We start from the raw sequence: 18777 nt of genomic DNA on the forward strand, positions 1-18777 counted from the left end.
CCATCTCCACTAGAGCTTATTTATCTTTTCAACCATTGTTGTGGGCTTCATTTTATATCCATATTTATTTCACTTGGACATTTTCTAGGTTTTCTTTGATTTGAAATGCATTGACAATCAACAGAGTAAAGTAAAGATTGGATTTAGCTTGGTTTCCCTCACCAATAAAATTGGATTGGGCTTCATTCAATATATTATAATTTTTTTTTAAATTAGACATACAGCACAGTAGCAGGCCATTTCAGCCCACGAGTCCGTGCTGCCCAATTTACACCCAATTAACCTACACCCCCGGTATATTTCGAACAGTGGGAGGAAACCACGGAGACATGGGGAGAGCGTACAAACTCCTTACAGGCAGTGCCGGATTCAAACCTCAGTCTCAATAGCTGGAGTTGAAAAGGTGTTGCGCTTAACCACCTCACCAACCATGCTGCCTTAACTCCTTTAAATACTACAATTTCGTGTAAAAAATACACTCAATCCTGTCATTTTTGTTATTGAAATGTTTTGAATTGCCTGCAATATCATTCATAAACACAGCACTATCAAATATGATGGTGGCAAGGGAGTTTTAAACTATACCTTTAAAAACTGAAATTACTCCGTATAGTTTGATAGCAATCCCACAGCAATGGGAAAATAAATCATAGTCAATTAATTCTTTAGGCTACATCCTGAGTTGAAATTAATTCTTCAAAAGTAGAGCAAAGACATAGGCTATTTGACCCCTCCTACCTATTTTTGCACCAGATTTTCAGTTGCAATTATCCAGTCTGACCTCCTAGAAGAGAAATGTGCAGGTGCTGGGATTGAGTGCAATACACAAAAGTTCTGGAGAAACTCAGCAGGTCATGCAACATTTATAGGAAGTAAAAGGCAGTTGATGCTTCAGGCTGGATAAATTGGTTACTTCCTATGGATGCTCTGTGACCTGCAAAGTTTCTCCCACACTTTTGTGCATTGCACTCTGACCTCCTCACTTGTGTCCTTTTATTTTTAATGGTAATTTGTTTTCCTTTTTTTTTTATTTTTTTTTATTGTTCACACTATGATCAAAATACACACAAACATTTCCCTCTTGAATATACACAGTGTCATTTTCTCCCCTTTTTCCCCCTCCCTTCCCTCCCTCCTTCACCACCCCTCCCCACTCACTCAACGTTCAACATATATGATACATTAAACCCATTAAACAATGTCATCACACAATGAAAATAAACAAGAAATTTGTGTCTTCTACTTTTACACACTGGGTCAGTTCATTTTGTCTTCTTCTCCTTCAGTCATTTTAGGTGGTGGAGGTCCGCGGTAGGACTTCTCTGTTGTGATCCATGTACGGCTCCCAAATTTGTTCGAATACTGTGATGTTATTTCCAATGGAATACATTTATTCATTTCTATGTACCATTGCTGTATTCTCGGGCTATCTTCTAATTTCCAGGTTGACATAATACATTTTTTTGCTACAGCTAAGGCTATCATAATAAATCTTTTTTGTGCTCCATCCAAATCGAGTCCAAGTTCTTTACTTCTTATTTTACTCAGAAGAAAGATCTCTGGATTTTTTGGTATGTTGCTTTTTGTGATTTCATTTAATACCTGATTTAGATCTTCCCAAAACTTTTCCACTTTGTCACATACCCAAATTGCATGTACTGTTGTTCCCGTTTCCTTCTTACAGTGAAAACATCCACTGATACTATTGGGTCCCATTTATTTAACTTTTGGGGCATGGTGTATAGCCTGTGTAACCAATTATATTGTATCATGCATAACCTCATGTTTATTGTATTTCTCATAGTTCCGGAGCATAGCTTTTCCCATGTTTCATTCTTTATCTTTATGTTTAGATCTTGGTCCCATTTTTGTTTGGGTTTACAGCTTGTTTCCTCATTTTCTTTCTCTTGCAGTTTGATGTACATGTTTGTTATAAATCTTTTAATTATCATTGTGTCTGTAATTACATATTCAAAATTGCTTCCTTCTGGTAACCTCAGCCTGCTTCCCAATTTGTCCTTCAAGTAGGTTTTCAATTGGTGGTATGCAGGCAAACATCTTGGGTGGTTCTCAGAAGGAAACTAACCAGGTACTTAAGTGCAAAGAAATGGGGAAAGAATGTAAAAAGCTGAGATGAGGTAGCTGGAATGGGAGGTGACAACTTGAGTGTAAACGCAAGCAAAAGCTAAGGGAGCCAAAGAGCTTGTTTTGATTCAATCTATTCTATTGAATTACATAATGTGATATACTGTATATATGCCTGTGTAACACTTTTCAGATATTCTGCCTCCTTACCACTCTGATAAACATTATCAAGAAACCAGTTTCCTACCATTCAACCACTCCAGCTATTTGGATCATAGCAATATTGCAAAATAAATCTCACTCTTGCTTTTGGTTTAAGTGTGGATATGATCTCTCCTTCCCCCAAGAACAATCTCCAAGTATCAAAATAACATAATTAGCTTTACAAGTTTTTAGTATATTATTAAAATATGTAACTCTTGGAATAAGATTTCCTCTTTTGGCCAGACATGGATTATAATTGAAGAACAAATAATAATTTTTCTGGGAATTGATTTCAGATCTGATTTCAGATTTATTATTAGAGTACACACATGACATCACATACAACCCAGAGATACTTTTTCCTGCGGGCCAGGCAGAATTACCACTTATTGGTGATGGGAAAAAAATTTGTTAATCAAGCCAAATTGATCTGAACTCCAGTCGAAATCAATCTTTGTCAACTCCCCATCATCTCCTGGATATTCTGATCTGTGCTCTGAAAACCCAGTTACATCGAACAGGTAAATGTGGTGTAAAGAAGTTGATGAAATCATTAAACAAAACCTGTGGAAGTCCCATCTCTCCAGGTTATTTTCATAGAACATAGAAAAGTACAACACAGTACAGGCCCTTTGGCCCATGATGTTGTGCTAATCTACTTTGCAAAAATCAAACTCTTCCCAAACTCACAGCTCATAACCCTCAATTTTTCTGACATCCACCACTGTTCGAGAAATGTATTCCAGGCAGCCACCTTTCTCTGCATAAAATCTTTTCCTCTGCCATCTCCCCTAAACTTTCCTCCACTCGCCATAAACAGATGTCCTCTGGTATTTACTATCATCACCAGGGGAAAACATGCTGGCTGTCCACCCTATCTATACCATTATCTTATTTGCCTCAATTAAGTCACTTCTTAGCCTTCATTACCCCAAAGAGAAAAGGCATAGCTCTGTCAGAAAACCCTCACTCTGTCTGATTTAGAACCTTCAAGCCAAATGTTTGAGGAAGCAAAGGGTTTAAGCCTTAAATATGTTCCCACAGCCAAGTAGCCCAGATCATCAAAGGTACAAGGTAACTCTTGCCTGATGCTGAGCAGATTTTCTCAGTTCATGGAATGGGCTAGTACCACAGGTGCTACTGGAGGTGTTCAGGTATACACTTTCTCCATGTAAATTTGAAATCCTCCTGATCACTCCATTCCAGCGAATGGAACTCAAAAGGAAATCAGAACAATTGTGTAACAAGTCACTGATCCAATATTTCTGGGCCAAATTGTGTTTGACCAGCATAGGAAGAAATGGTGAAGATGGAGATGAGTTCCACCAGCACACATGAAGCGAAATACTGAAATATTATCTACTCATGCATTGCTTGCATTTTCCATGACAGTGTACATACAGTGGTTTCTGCAATTTGGAGGACCGTGTACAAGCAGTGGTTGCTGCATTTTGCAGGACTGTGTACATGCAGTGGTTGCTGCAATTTGTAGGACCGTGTAAATGCAGTGGTTGCTGCATTTTGCAGGACCATGTACATGCAGTGGTTGCTGCATTTTGCAGGCCCGTGTATATGCAGTGGTTGCTGCATTTTGCAGGCCCGTGTACATGCAGTGGTTGCTCCAATTTGCAGGACTGTGTACATGCAGTGGTTGCTGCATTTTGCAGGCCCGTGTACATGCAGTGGTTGCTGCATTTTGCAGTACCGTGTACATGCAGTGGTTGCTGCATTTTGCAGGACCGCATACATGCAGTGGTTGCTGCATTTTGCAGGCCCGTGTATATGCAGTGGTTGCTGCAATATGCAGGACCGTGTACATGCAGTGGTTGCTCCAATTTGCAGGACTGTGTACATGCAGTGGTTGCTGCATTTTGCAGGTCCGTGAACATGCAGTGGTTGCTGCATTTTGCAGGACCGTGTGCATGCAGTGGTTGCTACATTTTGTAGGATCGTGTACATGCAGTGGTTGCTGCATTTTGCAGGACCGTGTACATGCAGTGGTTACTGCATTTTGCAGGTCCAGGTACTTCCAGTGACTGTTGTTGTTTTTTCCTGCCTGACAATGGTGGCTATAGCAGAAGGTTTTAATTGATGATAAAGTGCTTTGTTGGTGTCTGAATTTCATGACTGAAACCCTTTAGTCCTTCTGAAAAATGAGAGAAGGCCATCAAGGGAGCAAACAGCCAAGTTATAAAGTAGCAGAAAATAAGAAATGTGAGAGGATCATCATTTGTTCCCACAGTAGAAGAGAGGGATCTGTAACTGTCCCCACTGTATCCGTCCCCACAGTGGGAGAGAGGGATCTGTATCCATCCCCACAGTGGAAGAGAGGGATCTGTATCCGCCCCCACTGTATCCGTCCCCATAGTGGGAGAGAGGGAGGGGTCTGCATCCATCCCCACAGCAGGGGAGAGGGATCTGTACCCGTCCCCACAACGGGGGAGAGTGAGCTGCAACCGTCCCCACAATGGGAGTGAGGGATCTTCATCCATCCCCACAGTGGGAGAGAGGGATCTGCACCCATCCCCACAGTGGAAGAGAGGGATCTGCACCCATCCCCACAGTGGGAGGTTGAGGCGTGGACTAAGCTCTCATCTGGCTGGTTAAATTCTCAGTTTGTCCAGAAGTCAATATAGCAAACCATACAACCGGACTATATATATTTTATTAAGTTGTCATGGACTCACATGGGCTGAATATCCTCCTTGTGCACTGTAAGTGTTCTAGACTCTGTGATTCATACCATGCCATCTTTGGATGGTTGACAAAAGTGCATTCCATGATGCAACTTAAATCAAGTTGCAAATCACAAAATAATGTTAAAAATAAATGAAATATTAGAGCACTTCAACAAGGTATACAGCAGATCAATAACGCAAAACTTAATGTGACTTCTGTCATTTTGAAATCTAATTTGTCAATTTCACATATATTTCTAGGGCTCTGTGGGATTAACAGGTGCATCTGGCTTTCATGGGCAAAAGGTAAGCAAGCTCTCAAATGCTGTTATCATGTTCCATTCACACCGGATACATGCAATTCAGTGAAACTGCTGCAGTTTGGAGATTATTTTTCCAAAGTCAGTATCAACTTCTTTGATTTAAATTTTGAGGTGTTTAGTTGAGCTCTTTTTCAGTAAAGGAGCAGGGCTTTGGGTGAGGCATTGTATTAGTTTTCTTCATCCGCTTTTGTTGCCTGTTCTTAGCATTTCCTCACTGTAGGTGATATAAACTTCATCAGTTGCATCCCTCGTGAGCACCATCCCAAGCCTTGAGTCCTCCCTTGCTAAATCACAACACTGAAAGTGGACCATCTTCAATCATCATTTCTACAATTCTAAACATCTTCTTATACAATTCCAAGGCTTAGAAAATGTTCCCAACTCACATGTACTAAAGGTTCCCATGGTTTCAACAGCACACTAAACTCTCTTTCTAAATACCATCACCAGACACGTCTTGCTCTCTCCTCCCCTCTCCACCTTCTGCAGGAATCATTCCCTTTGCTACTCCATCATTCATTCCTCCCTTCTCACCAATCGCCCTCCTGGCACCTACACCATTGGCTACAAGAAGTGCTAAACTTGCGCCTACACCTCCTCCCTCACCATCGTTCGGGGCCCCAAACACTCCTTCCAACATTTCACTTGTGAATCTGCAGAGGTCATCTACTGCAGTGGTTCTCAACCTTTTTCTTTCCACTCACATACCTCTTGAAGTAATCCCTATGCCATTGGTGCTCTGTGATCAGGAAGAGATTGTTTATGGTTGTATGTCGGTGGAAAGAAAAAGGTTTGAAAACGACTGTTTTAAACATACCTAGTTGAGTCATTATGTGCACAGTTTCATAACTCCAAAGGAGATAATCCAATGATAATGTTTCTCAAGCAAAATATTTCAGTAATAATTGGGCCTAGAGCAGTGGTTTCAAACCTTCCCTTCCCACTCACAGACCACGTTAAGCAATCCCTTACTAATCACAGAGCACCAATGGCATGGGGATTACTCAAAGTGAGTGGAAAGAAAAAGGTTGAGAACCACTGATCTGCATCCAGTAGTCACAATGTGGTCTCCTCTTCATCAAAGAGACTGGACGCGGACTGGGAAATCACTTTGTTGAACACTCTGCTCTTTTCACCCCAACAGAGGTCATATCCCAGTAACCACCCACTTCAATTCCCCACCCCATTCCCATGCAGACATGCCCATCAATGGTCTCATGCACTGCCAGTCTGAGACCACCCGTAAATTGGAGGAATAACATCTCATATTCCTTCTTGGCATCCTCCAATTGTCTTGTCCAATTTCCATTAGCCCCCAACTCCCTGTCTCTCCCCTTCCCCTATTCCTATTTCTCTTTTTGTCTAGCTCTCTCCTTCTCTCTCTTTCCTCCTCTGTCTCCTTTCCACCAGCTCTGCATTCACAGAGCCACCCCCTCCCCCAATCAATTTTCACCTTTCCTCTCCTGTCTTATCCATGTCTAACCTTTTGTCTGTTGGTCTGTGCTCCTCTCCCTGCCCTTTCTTTCTTTCTCCATGGCCTTTTAATTCAGACACCCACCTGCTTTTTATTCATACCTTGAGAAAGGGCTCAGGGCTGAACCATTAGTTATGTAACTTTATCCCCTTTGGAGATCTGCTGAGTTCCTCCAGCATTCTTATGTTTTCACTACAATCACAGTGTCTGCAGACTTTCCTGTTTCACTTTGAAAATGTTATTCCTTTGACTTAGTTTTCAGAAGAGGAAAGTTGCACACATCAAGCATGTACTCCTGATGGAGCGATAGTAACCCCAAAGCTGCCAGGAATGTTTGATCGAAGCAATCATTCAATTCACCTGAATAAAACCAGAACCTATTGGCTGGCCAGTGACTCAGTCCATAGTAACGTAACCAGAGGAAGAGCTGCACAAAATGTGATAGAGTGGTGTCCAATGTGTAATTTTCCAGGGAAAATACCTGAAATTAAGTTGTTTCTTGACCTCACTAACTTGGGAATGATTTAAGCAATGTCGAATCACTGATAAGTTCACCCAGAGATAAATGTTAATAATTGTTTCATGTTGGCAAAAGATCAAATCTGGTTTGTGTTAAATCTGACAAGACACGGAATTGCAAATAACCGTCCCAACAAATTAAATGATTAAGCGATTGGATCAAAAGGATTGAGTCGGGATTCACCACAATGACCTTATTCCAGGAAACCATGAATGATGAGTGTGTCTGGACAATTGAAAAATACAGTCATTTATCATTAACAAACTTTGATGTTAAACAATTGGCAGAAGTATTGCCGCAATAGGGTTCCTTTAAACTTACCCAGCTGAAATCTTTGTTGTGAAAGCCATAATGTGCTCCTTTTCCACTTCAGTTGGTTCTGCTAACCAGCATCCTGCAAGGTTTTACGTTGAAGTCTTGAGACAGTAGCTTAAACTCAAGTCTTTGTACTGTATCACGGATGGACTCAGTTTTTAGGCGACTAAAAACATCAATCTCATTGCCTACATGAATCATGTTATATCATACAAATGAAAGTCCTCTCTTATGTATTTATTCCAAAATATATCCCAAAAGTGACAGAATTCTGCAGCTTTAAGAGGATGTCTGCCTTGTTCCAGCACAATATCGCAGAAATGTAAAATAATAGCTCAATCCCATTATTACAGAAACTTGTGCTCGAAGGTACACATTGCAATGTTCATCAAATCACACAAGGACTTTTGTCTTCCATCGGACAGAAAACAGAAACTTCTGGTAATATCTGGTACAACAGGCAGCATCAGAAAAAAAGCAATGTCTTCCACTGTTGCTTCTAATTTTGTCATCTGGACAAATACATAAGAAGTTTGGAAAAATTCCTTACCAGGGAGCATGTTCCAAGCTCAAGATTGAAAACTAGTCATTTATTTCATAAGTTTCAAAAACTAATTGGAACAAACAATTTCAGATGCTGGAAGACTGAATATAGAATTAAAAGATGCCAGAAGGACTTAGCAGGTCAGATGGTGGAACAGGGTTACGTTTAGGGTCGCTGACCTTTCACCTGAAGCAGAAAATGGAAAAAGCAATCCTATTTTAAGTTGCAGAGATGTTGAAGGATGGAGAGAAGAGAGCCATCATGATAGGGTGCCAAGGTTGGATGATAACATTTAAAGATAGAAGAGAAAAGATTCAAAATAACAAAGTGAAACTGAGGTACCCAGCAACATCTGCAGAGAAAGGCTGCAATGTGCTGTCCCACAAACTTTCATTGAACTTTATTAGAACAACATTGGAAGTCAATGGAGAGAGATCAATGGGGTAGTGGGATGGAAAATTAATGTGGCAGGTGACTGAAGACTCAGGACCATCTCTTCAGGCCAAACAGAAGTTATGTCAAGCTGCAATTGTGTCTTTAGTGTGGAGAAGTCAATGAAATCAAACTTGCTTCCACAAGATGTTGTGTATGATGAGCAACATGTCTTGTCATTCTTCAACTGTTCGACTCCGAATCATGGGTCCTCTACCGGCATTACCTACGGCTCCTAGAACGCTTCCACCAGCGTTGTCTCCGCTCCATCCTCAACATCCATTGGAGCGCTTTCATCCCTAACGTCGAAGTACTCGAGATGGCAGAGGTCGACAGCATCGAGTCCACGCTGCTGAAGATCCAGCTGCGCTGGATGGGTCACGTCTCCAGAATGGAGGACCATTGCCTTCCCAAGATCGTGTTATATGGCGAGCTCTCCACTGGCCACCGTGACAGAGGTGCACCAAAGAAAAGATACAAGGACTGCCTAAAGAAATCTCTTGGTGCCTGCCACATTGACCACCGCCAGTGGGCTGATATCGCCTCAAACCGTGCATCTTGGCGCCTCACAGTTTGGCGGGCAGCAACCTCCTTTGAAGAAGACCGCAGAGCCCACCTCACTGACAAAAGGCAAAGGAGGAAAAACCCAACACCCAACCCCAACCAACCAATTTTCCCCTGCAGCCGCTGCAACCGTGTCTGCCTGTCCCGCATCGGACTTGTCAGCCACCAACGAGCCTGCAGCTGACGTGGACTTTTACCCCCTCCATAAATCTTCGTCCGCGAAGCCAAGCCAAAGAAGAAAGAAAGATTTCTCAAGTACCTATGTTTTTTTTCCCCCAACTGAATCAGCTGATCCACTTTGTGTTAATAACTGCAGTGTACTTGTTATATGGTGTTCTTTGTGCAAACATCTCTCTATAGTGACAATGTTATCAAGTGACATGTTACCTGCTGTATTATGAGGCAGAAGCTCTAATGTCCATAATCTAAAGCACCATAAATCTGTATTCATCATTTTTTTAAATTCAATCATATTTTTCAGGGTGAACCTGGTTTGACTGGGAAGGATGGTGAAACAGGGCCCAAGGTTAGTCTGTTTTTTCGGAATATTTAAATACTATAGGCAAGGTGTTGCAAAAGTGTGGCTACAGTAAAACCTCATTAGAACGCGGTAGTTGGGGTCCAAGATTTCATACCGCGTTACAGCTGAGTTGCAGAACAGATGCAGGGGCAGCCGCTGTGGGACATCGGGGCTGGGACGGCAGGCGTGGGACTTCGGGCAGGGGCAGCCACCGTGGGACATCGGGGCTGGGGCAGCAGGTGTAGGACTTCAGGGCAGGGGCAGCCGCCGCGGGACGTCGGGAGTCTGTCAGGCACGGGGAATTGGGTCACCAGCTGATTGTCATCAGCCTGTTCCTTAGCATTTTGGGGTCCACAGACACCTGCACTAGAAGCGATTCCACGGATTAACGAATTGCGTTCTAACGAGGTTTCACTGTATTATGTTATTTAAAAATTATACACATGGACCAATAGGGATAAAGTACTGACAATTCATGGAAGGTGGGGTGGGTGGGGGGTTGGGGGACTACATTATGTAATGTGAACAAAGTGTTTGATATGAACAAAATAATAATGTCTTGATATTCTGGTCAGAGTACCTTGACACTGAAATAAAGGCTATTGCTTCTCTTTCAAAGGAGAAATTAATAAATATCAATGGGAACTAGCAGCTATCATTAAAAAGATGCTTAAAGATGCAAGAAATAAATGTTCCTATGTGCTGTTCTTCTGTTTAATAACAGCCCCAACACCTAAAATACATTTTCATAGGTTTTCCACCTTAAGATATTTATAAAGCTCATGTCAAATCAAAAGAAAGCAGCTTTTCTAATGTCGAGGCACACACTCGATGTTGAGGTCTAGTTGCCCTTCTCCACCTTTCTAAGGGAGAGTGTAGCAATGCTTGCTGCAAAACCAACTTCAGATGGATTAGTCCAAATTGCCAGCCCATCACTAAACCCCTGGGTGGCTTCAGCAGATCTCCCATTAAACATCAGTGACCAGTCATGCCAGAACAAATCCTGCATAAACAGAGGTCAAACTCAGATGCTCCGTCAGTCTCAGAAACCTCACCTCAGGATCATGTAAGGTTGTCCCTGCTCAGATATGACATATTTGGTGTTCTGGTACACACTGTTACATTGCAGGAGTCCACAGAAGTTCAACCAACACAATAAGATCCTTTGATTTTGATTCTGCCTTTTGTATTCAAGCCTCGAAAGGCATTTGACTGCATAGTAGGGCTCCCAAAAGTCCAGGCATTCTTTGTGGGTACACATGCTTTTAGATGCTATCCTGGCAGCTTATTGCCATTAGTGCCTCCTCTACAGCACTGTGCATTCTCTAAGTTCCTCTAGCAATCTCCATTCATCAGTAGATGAAGATTGCTTGTTTTTGATGTGATCATATTATGTATACTTTCTGAGTTTGAACGATGAGGAAACTCGGCTCCTCATGCCAGAAGCCTGTTTAATATTAACTGATATTCCTAAGACAGTATGATATTATGAGAGAGAGCCCAAAAGGCACTGATTAATTTGTATTTTTTCCAGTGCATTTCAAAAAGTTCTGAGAGAGGCTGCTTTCAGTGTTTCAATGCTGAAAAGTCAGTTCCGATGATTTCCTGGGCCACATATTGCTTTGAAAGGATGTATTCAAAATTGCAAACAAATGTTCTGAAGTGTTCAAAGCATATTCCATTTTAGTAGAAGTGTTAATCTGCATGACATCAGAGTTTACATCAAATTCTTTCATAATGTTTTGCAAAAGCCATTTACGTTCCAGATGCTGCAGTTTTGCTGTTGATTCTATGCTTTTTGCAAATAGAAATGTTCTCATAAAATTAAACCATAGTGCAGTTGGTGTATCTGTCACCTTACCCATTCCACACCTGACCTCCAGTTCACTCGAGCACCAACACACACCTACTGCCTCCATCACCACCAACACACACCCACTGCCTACACCACTACTAACACATCCACACTCCCTCCTTCACCAATACACACCCACTCGGCCCTTTCAAGCTGCCGTGTAAAGTGGGGTTGATTTGCCCCACTCACGCGGCAGGTCGAAAGGGTCCGACCCGTTCAGGGTTGTCCCAATCAGACCAGGTCCCTGCCACACCTCGCTGCGCTGGCATCACAGGGAAACCCCTGGTGTAGTGCCTGCCACAAACAGGAGGGGAGAGAGAGGTTGCTGCTGTGATACCGGGGTGGGGGGGGGGGGGGGTGCCACGATCAGTGGGAGAGGGGTCACTATCGCAGGAAAGGAGAGGGGGGGTCGCTATCCCAGCGAAGGAGAGAGAGGTTGGCTGCTACTGGGGTGGGGAGAGGGGTCGGCTGCCGTAGAGTGAGGGGAGCATGATTGACGATGGAGGGGAAATTGACAGCCGGTGGGGAGTAACTGACAGGTGGTGGGGAGGGGGGGAGAACTAGTTTGCGTGACGCGTCACTTACCACATCATCGCAGTGGCGGGATACCCCTTAAATTGCCAGGGTGGCGATTTGCTGGGGCTATCCCCCTCAGCTTAAAAAGTGCTGGAGACATCTTTGCCCACTAATCCCACCTGGGACCCAGGAGGGCTACCCGGGTGCTGCAGCTTAAAAGCACGTACTGCCTCCAACACCACACCCACTGCCTACACCACCACTAACACACCCACACTGCCTCCATCACCAACACACACACTCATTAACTCCATCACCAACACACAATCACTACAGCGCACAATATTTACCGAATTTACTGCATATTCTCACCAGACGATTCTGACAGATCCCTCAAATCCACCATCTTGCCCTAAAAAGGGCAAGGGCAGCAAGTGCATCGCCACTCTCATGTTCCCTTCCAAGTCACAAAGTTTGCTGACTTGGATGTGCTTTGCCAATCTTTCATCATTGCTGGATCTATATCCTAGAACTCCATAAATGACAAATCTGAGAGTGTATCTTCAGCAGAAGGGGTGTGGACATATAAAATGTCTGTTCCTCAATAGTAATTAGAGACTGACAAAAGATGCTAACAATGCCCCGATCCAGAGAACCAGTGTGAGAAAATACTCATTTTAAACTGGGTATTATGTAATGAAAGGGGCTAATCAGCAATCTTGTTGACAAGGTCCTTTGGGTAGGAGTGATCACAATATGATCGAATTCTCACTCGACATGGAGAGTGAAGAAATTAAAACCGAGACTAAGGTCCTGAATTTAAATAAAGGAAATTATGATGGTATGAGACGCGAGTTGAGTAAGATTGATTGGGTGGTGTTTATGGGGAGGGTTGACGGTGGATAGACAATGGAAAGCATTCAAAGATCTAATGGAAGAATTGCAGAAATCGTTTATACCAGTTTGTCATAAAAATAATCCAAAAAAGGTGACTCAACCATGGATAACAAGGGAAATTAGAGACAGCATTAGGGCCAAAGAGAGAGCATATCAATTGGCCAAAAAAAGTACCGCAACTGAAGACTGGGAGCAGTTCAAGATGCAGCAAAGGAGGACAAAGGGATTAATCAAGAGAGCAAAAATAAATTACATAAGTAAGCTTGTGGCAAATATAAAAACCAACTGCAAAAGCTTTTATAGATATGTCAAGAGGAAAAGATTGGTGAAATCCAGAGTAGGTCTCTTGTAGTCAGAATCAGGGGAATATATAATGGGGAATAAGGAAATAGCAGACCAATTAAATTCTTACTTTTGTTCTGTTTTCACGAGAGGATACAAATAACCTCCCAAGGATGTTGGGAAACATAGAGACTAATGCAAGGGAGGAACTGAAAGAAATCAGCATCTCTAAGGACATGGTCTTGGGGAAATTGAAGGGATTGAAGGCCGATATATCCCAAGGGCCTGATAATCAACATCCTAGGGTACTTAAATAAGTGGCCATTCAGATAGCAGATGCTTTAAGAATTATTTTCCAGAACTCGATAGACTCAGGATCAGTACCCATGGATTGGAGGGTAGCTAATGTTACCCCACTATTTAAAAAGGGGGGTAGAGAAAAAGCAGGGAATTATAGGCTGGTGAGCCTTACATCAGTAGTGGGCAAAATGATGGAATCCATTGTTAAGGATGTAATAGCGGGGCATATGACTAGCAGAGAAGGGATCGGACAGAGTCAACATGGATTTACAAAAGGTAAATCGTGCTTGACAAATCTATTGGAATTCTTTGAGATGGTGACAGGTAAAATAGATAGGGGAGAGCCAGTGGATGTGGTGTACCTGGATTTCCAAAAGGCGTTCGATAAGGTTCCACATAAATGACTGGCATGCAAAATCAAGGCTCATGGGATTGGGGGCAAGGTATTGATGTGGATTGAGAACTGGCTGGCAGATAGAAGACAGAGAGTTGGGATAAACGGCTCATTTTCTGAGAGGCAGGTGGTGACCAGTGGGGTGCCTCAGGGATCTGTACTGGGACCCCAACTGTTCACAATTTACATTAATGATCTAGATGAGGGGATTAGATGTTATATCTCCAAATTTGCAGATGACACTAAGCTAGGAGGGGTTGTGTGCACTGAAGAGGGGGTCAGGAAGCCTCAGTGTGATTTGGATAAGTTGAGGGACTGGGCAGATACATGGCAAATGCACTACAATGTGGATAAATGTGAGGTTATCCACTTTGGTAATACAAACCGGAGCGTAGATTACTATTTGAATGGCAATAGATTGGGAGATGGGGAAGTGCAGGGAGACCTAGGGGTTCTTGTGCACCAGTCACTGAAGGCGAGCATGCAGGTACAGCAGGCGGTTAAAAAGGAAAATGGTATGTTGGCCTTCATATCAAGAGGGTTTGAGTATAGGAATAAGGATACCTTACTGCAGCTGTACAGAGCCTTGGTGAGACCACACCTGGAGTATTGTGCGCAATTTTGGTCGCCTTATCTGAGGAAGGATGTTCTTGCAATGGAGGGAGTGCAGAGGCGATTCACCAGGCTGATACCTGGAATGGCAGGAATGACTTATGAGGAAAGATTGCGCAATTTGGGATTGTACTCGCTGGAATTTAGAAGATTGAGAGGGGATCTCATAGAGACATATAAAATTCTGGCAGGACTCGACAGAATGGATGCGGAAGGGATGTTTCCGATGGTGGGGGAGTCCAGAACCCGGGGCCATGGTTCGAGGATAATAGGCAAACTATTTAGAACCGAGATGAGGAGGAATTTCTTTACCCAGAGGGTGGTGAATCTGTGGAATTCATTGCCACAGAGAGCAGTAGAGGCAGGTTCATTGAATATTTAAGAGGGAATTAGATATATTTCTTCAGTATAAGGGAATTAGGGGTTACGGAGAGAAGGCGGGGACAGGGTACTGAACTTTAAGATCAGCCATGATCTCATTGAATGGCGGAGCAGGCTCGAAGGGCCGAATGACCTACTCCTGCTCCTATCTTCTATGTTTCTAGGTTATATTATTTGCCCTCCTCCCTATTGCAGTATTTTTAAAGATAGAGTTGACATCACAACACTTATCATTCCAGCAAACATGTCTGACAGTTTGGAAATCAAGTCTATAATTAATGGCACTACAATCACCATAGATCCTGCCTGCTGCCCAGACTCATCAACCCACAGCTTTGCAGGGTGTGGAGATGGGAAAGGCTAACCTCACTCTGCAGGTATCCTGTGAAGAGGGGCATTCTGAGTGGTGACTGGAGTCTGCCGTCATGTATTAACGTCCCTCCACAGAACCACTTATGGCATTTGACTGTTCAACAGCTGCTTCACAAAAAAGCATTTAAACTGTAAAAACATGTTAAATAGTTTCAATAAAAGTAAAATGCATTTCTTTAAATAAATAACTGTTATAAAGTACCAACAAGCAAAATAAGTTAAGTACACATACTTTCTTTCTGGAGTCAGCAAATAGGAAGTGCATCCAAGTCTACCAGCACTGTGGGAATGATGCTGGGTTGACTTTGGCCGCTCGTGTGGAAATTGTCGTCTTCCTTGGGAGCAAGTGGCTGATATAGGCAGGTTTCTTTAAAACATTAGCCATCAGTTGGTGCTATTCAGCCCAATACATGCTCTTGTTCAGTCTGGAATGAAGAACTAAATGGCTGAAATTAAGTTTAACATCGAGTGTAAGAGCCAAAGGTGCATTGTTTATTGTCGTTGGTTTGGCTGCGGGTATCGGCGGTGTTCCAGGGTTCAGAGGCGGCATGCTTTCGGTTTCTTCCAGTGCACACGTGCTATTCACTTCGGTTGTGGCATATACACAGGGGCGGGGGAGTAGCATTTAGCCCGCATTGACTGGTATGGCAGGATAGATAATGGGTGAGTAGGGCTCGAATATTTTCTGTTATGCTACCATGGATTCATGGTCGTTAGTCACCTTCGCAAGGACTTTACAATGTTAACAGGAATGCTATTGTTAGACGTTATAATTACCATGTTATGAGTCCTTTTGGGTTCAGTTATAAACAGTTTTAAAATGCATTTGGACTTTGATATAAATTCGTTCTAATGCATCACAGTAAAGAGTCTACTTGGCTTCCGAGCGGCTTTTTAACGGATAGTAGTCACTACATCGAGGACAAATCAACTTGCTCCATTTTGAATGTGCAGCAGATCCTTCTCATTTTCATCTCTGACTTTAAACCAGAATTTAAAGGGAGGACAGAAGATTCAGAAAGTTGGTTCACAGTGGGTTACAGTATGACACCAGTGGAGGCATGAACTGTGCCAGCGAAATGCATTCAACTGAATTGGAGGTGGCAAGGAGGAAAAATGTGCCAAGAAAGAAGGAAAAGATTATTACATTGACATAAAATATCATGGGTCTTGAAATGTTGGATTACAGTGTATGAAATATCTTTCTCTGTCTCTAAGTTAAAAGTAATTTTCATGTAATCAACAAGGTAACAATGGCCATGGAGTTTCAGCACAGGAAGGGCAAGAGGACCTGGGGCATCATTTGAGTTAAAGTGGAGGGCCTTGTGTTGTTTTGGAACTGATATTTCTTTCTTTAACCTTGGTTGCTGAAAGTTGCCAAGAATTGAATGTTGAAATGCTCATGCAATGGAGTTTTCTGGCAATTAGGAGAAATGCTTTTATTTTTACATATATGCATGTGAAAATTTTATATGTATACAGTTGCCTTCACAATGGACTGCGTTCACACAAATATATTTTGAGAGATGTATATTCATAGATTCATATTTCATATGGAGGACATTCAGTCCAAGAAATCTTTGCCAGCTTGCAAAGCAATCCCACCAGTCTCACTGGAAGGTGGGACTAGAATGAGGGGATAATGCCTCAAGATTCAGGGAGTAGATTTAAGACGGAGATGAGGAGGAACTGCTTTTCCCAGGGCATAGTGAATCTGCGCAATTCTCTGCTTGAGGAAGCAATAAACACTACCTCATTCAATATATTTAGGATGGAGTTGGATTTTTGCCGAGTAGGGGAATTAAGGGTAACGATGAGGAAAAGGCCTAATGCTGATGTTGGTTCACTTGTCCTACCAGTGAATTTGGAGAATTTTAGCTCCTTGGGCCATCTGCTGTAGGTAGCCCAGGACTCAGAAGCAGGTAGGAGGTCAAAGATCACTGCTGCCTGGTAGTCAATAGGCCATTTCATGCCAGGCCTCTACCTGGAGGTCGGCTACAAGCATGAAACATAAAACTTGCCTTTCATGGAGCAGCCCTAAAAGGCTACTCCAGCGTCACATTCATGTCGAGCAGTGCCTCGTAGCGCCCTCCAGAGCCGATGGAGGTGGGGAAACTGGTGCCGTAGCACCACCCGTCATAAATATGCGACAGAGCAACGGCGTCTTCCCTACCCATAATCGCCCATGCATTTGGAACCGCTCTGTTTCCCAGAACAGTTCCAGCTGCATGCGAGATTATGGGTAGGGAAGGCAGCCATTGCTTTGCTGCATTTTGAGCTGCATTGAGTGCCCCTGAAGGCCGAAGCGGCCCGGTGAGGCTGTCACAGCCCACATCTGCCACCCCCCTGCCCTGACAGCTCCCACCTGCCGTCCCTGCCTTGAGGGGGGTCATAGAGGGAGAGGAGTGAGTGGGGAGATGGGTCGCGGGCTGACAGGGTCATCAGCCCACCCCTAACCAGTCGTTTGCAGTGGCTGCACATTCATATGGGGCAGCAGAGTGCTGTGTTCCGCCAATTATCCTTCCCCGAGAAGGGTTAGATTCGGCGCCTCAGTGCTGGCCGCAGCACATTCAGAGAGGAAAGTCTCTAGACATAAGGGCAGAGAATCTCTGCCTTTACAGTCGGGCATTTTCCTTGCCTGAAAGGGCCTTATGTCTGAGTCCATGTCCGAGGTCTTGCTCTTTAATTACCCTTCTCGTTATTCAACAAAGGACAGTGCTAGTGCCCTTGAGACAGGTGGCTCCCTAAATAGGGAAAGCAGTCAGTGTTTTTAGCACCTCATTGTGAACCTTTATTGTCAGAGAACTTGTTGGAGCACCAGGAACAAGATGGGAAAGGACAAGAAATTGTGTTTGTTCGGTGAATTGAATTTAATTAATTTGAAATGAATTGAATTGATTATCGTCAGTGAAAAATTTGTGTGATATCCAGGCAGTGAGCAGATCCTTGCATACAGGTAATTCAAAATAAACCAGAAGTACAGAGCATAGTGTTACAGAGAAAAAGTTTGGTTAATACAGTGCAATGGCAAGGATCATTTTACTAATAAGAGGTCCATTCAGTTGTCTGATGTCAGCAGGGAAGAAAGGAATCTGGTTAATACACAAAAGTGCTAGAGAAGTTCCACAAGTCCCTCAGCAGGTTTTGTAGCCTCAGGGCTGAATTGGTGATATATCTTTGCCCTATGGTCACCCCAGCCCATCTCACTGACAAAAGGCAAAGGAGGAAAAACCCAACACCCAACCCCAACCAACCAATTTTCCCCTGCAGCCGCTGCAACCGTGTCTGCCTGTCCCGCATCGGACTTGTCAGCCACAAACGAGCCTGCAGCTGACGTGGACTTTTTACCCCCTCCATAAATCTTCATCCGCGAAGCCAAGCCAAAGAAGAAGATGAACACAGCAGGGCCTGCTGTGTTTCTGCAGCCCTTTTATGCATTAAGTACAATCGTAGTGTCTGCAGACTTTCTTGTTTCACTTGAATCTGAAGATTCGTGTATCTTCTGCCCC

The 18777-nt window shown here is 43.2% G+C and overlaps 1 protein-coding gene across 7 annotated transcripts in view; it reads left to right on the forward strand.

The window, feature by feature from the left end:
• The window catches only part of LOC138757692 (collagen alpha-1(XXV) chain), a 173623-nt gene that overhangs the window by 39921 nt on the left and 114925 nt on the right, over positions 1-18777 (forward strand). For all 7 annotated transcript variants that reach the window (XM_069925401.1, XM_069925399.1, XM_069925404.1 and 4 more), the window contains 2 exons: positions 5229-5273; positions 9621-9665. In XM_069925401.1, coding sequence (XP_069781502.1) covers positions 5229-5273; positions 9621-9665 — 90 coding nt within the window. The remainder of the gene's footprint in view (positions 1-5228; positions 5274-9620; positions 9666-18777) is intronic.

The sequence above is a fragment of the Narcine bancroftii genome, chromosome 3 (genome assembly GCF_036971445.1).
Source record: "Narcine bancroftii isolate sNarBan1 chromosome 3, sNarBan1.hap1, whole genome shotgun sequence".
In the NCBI taxonomy this organism is placed as follows: domain Eukaryota; kingdom Metazoa; phylum Chordata; class Chondrichthyes; order Torpediniformes; family Narcinidae; genus Narcine; species Narcine bancroftii.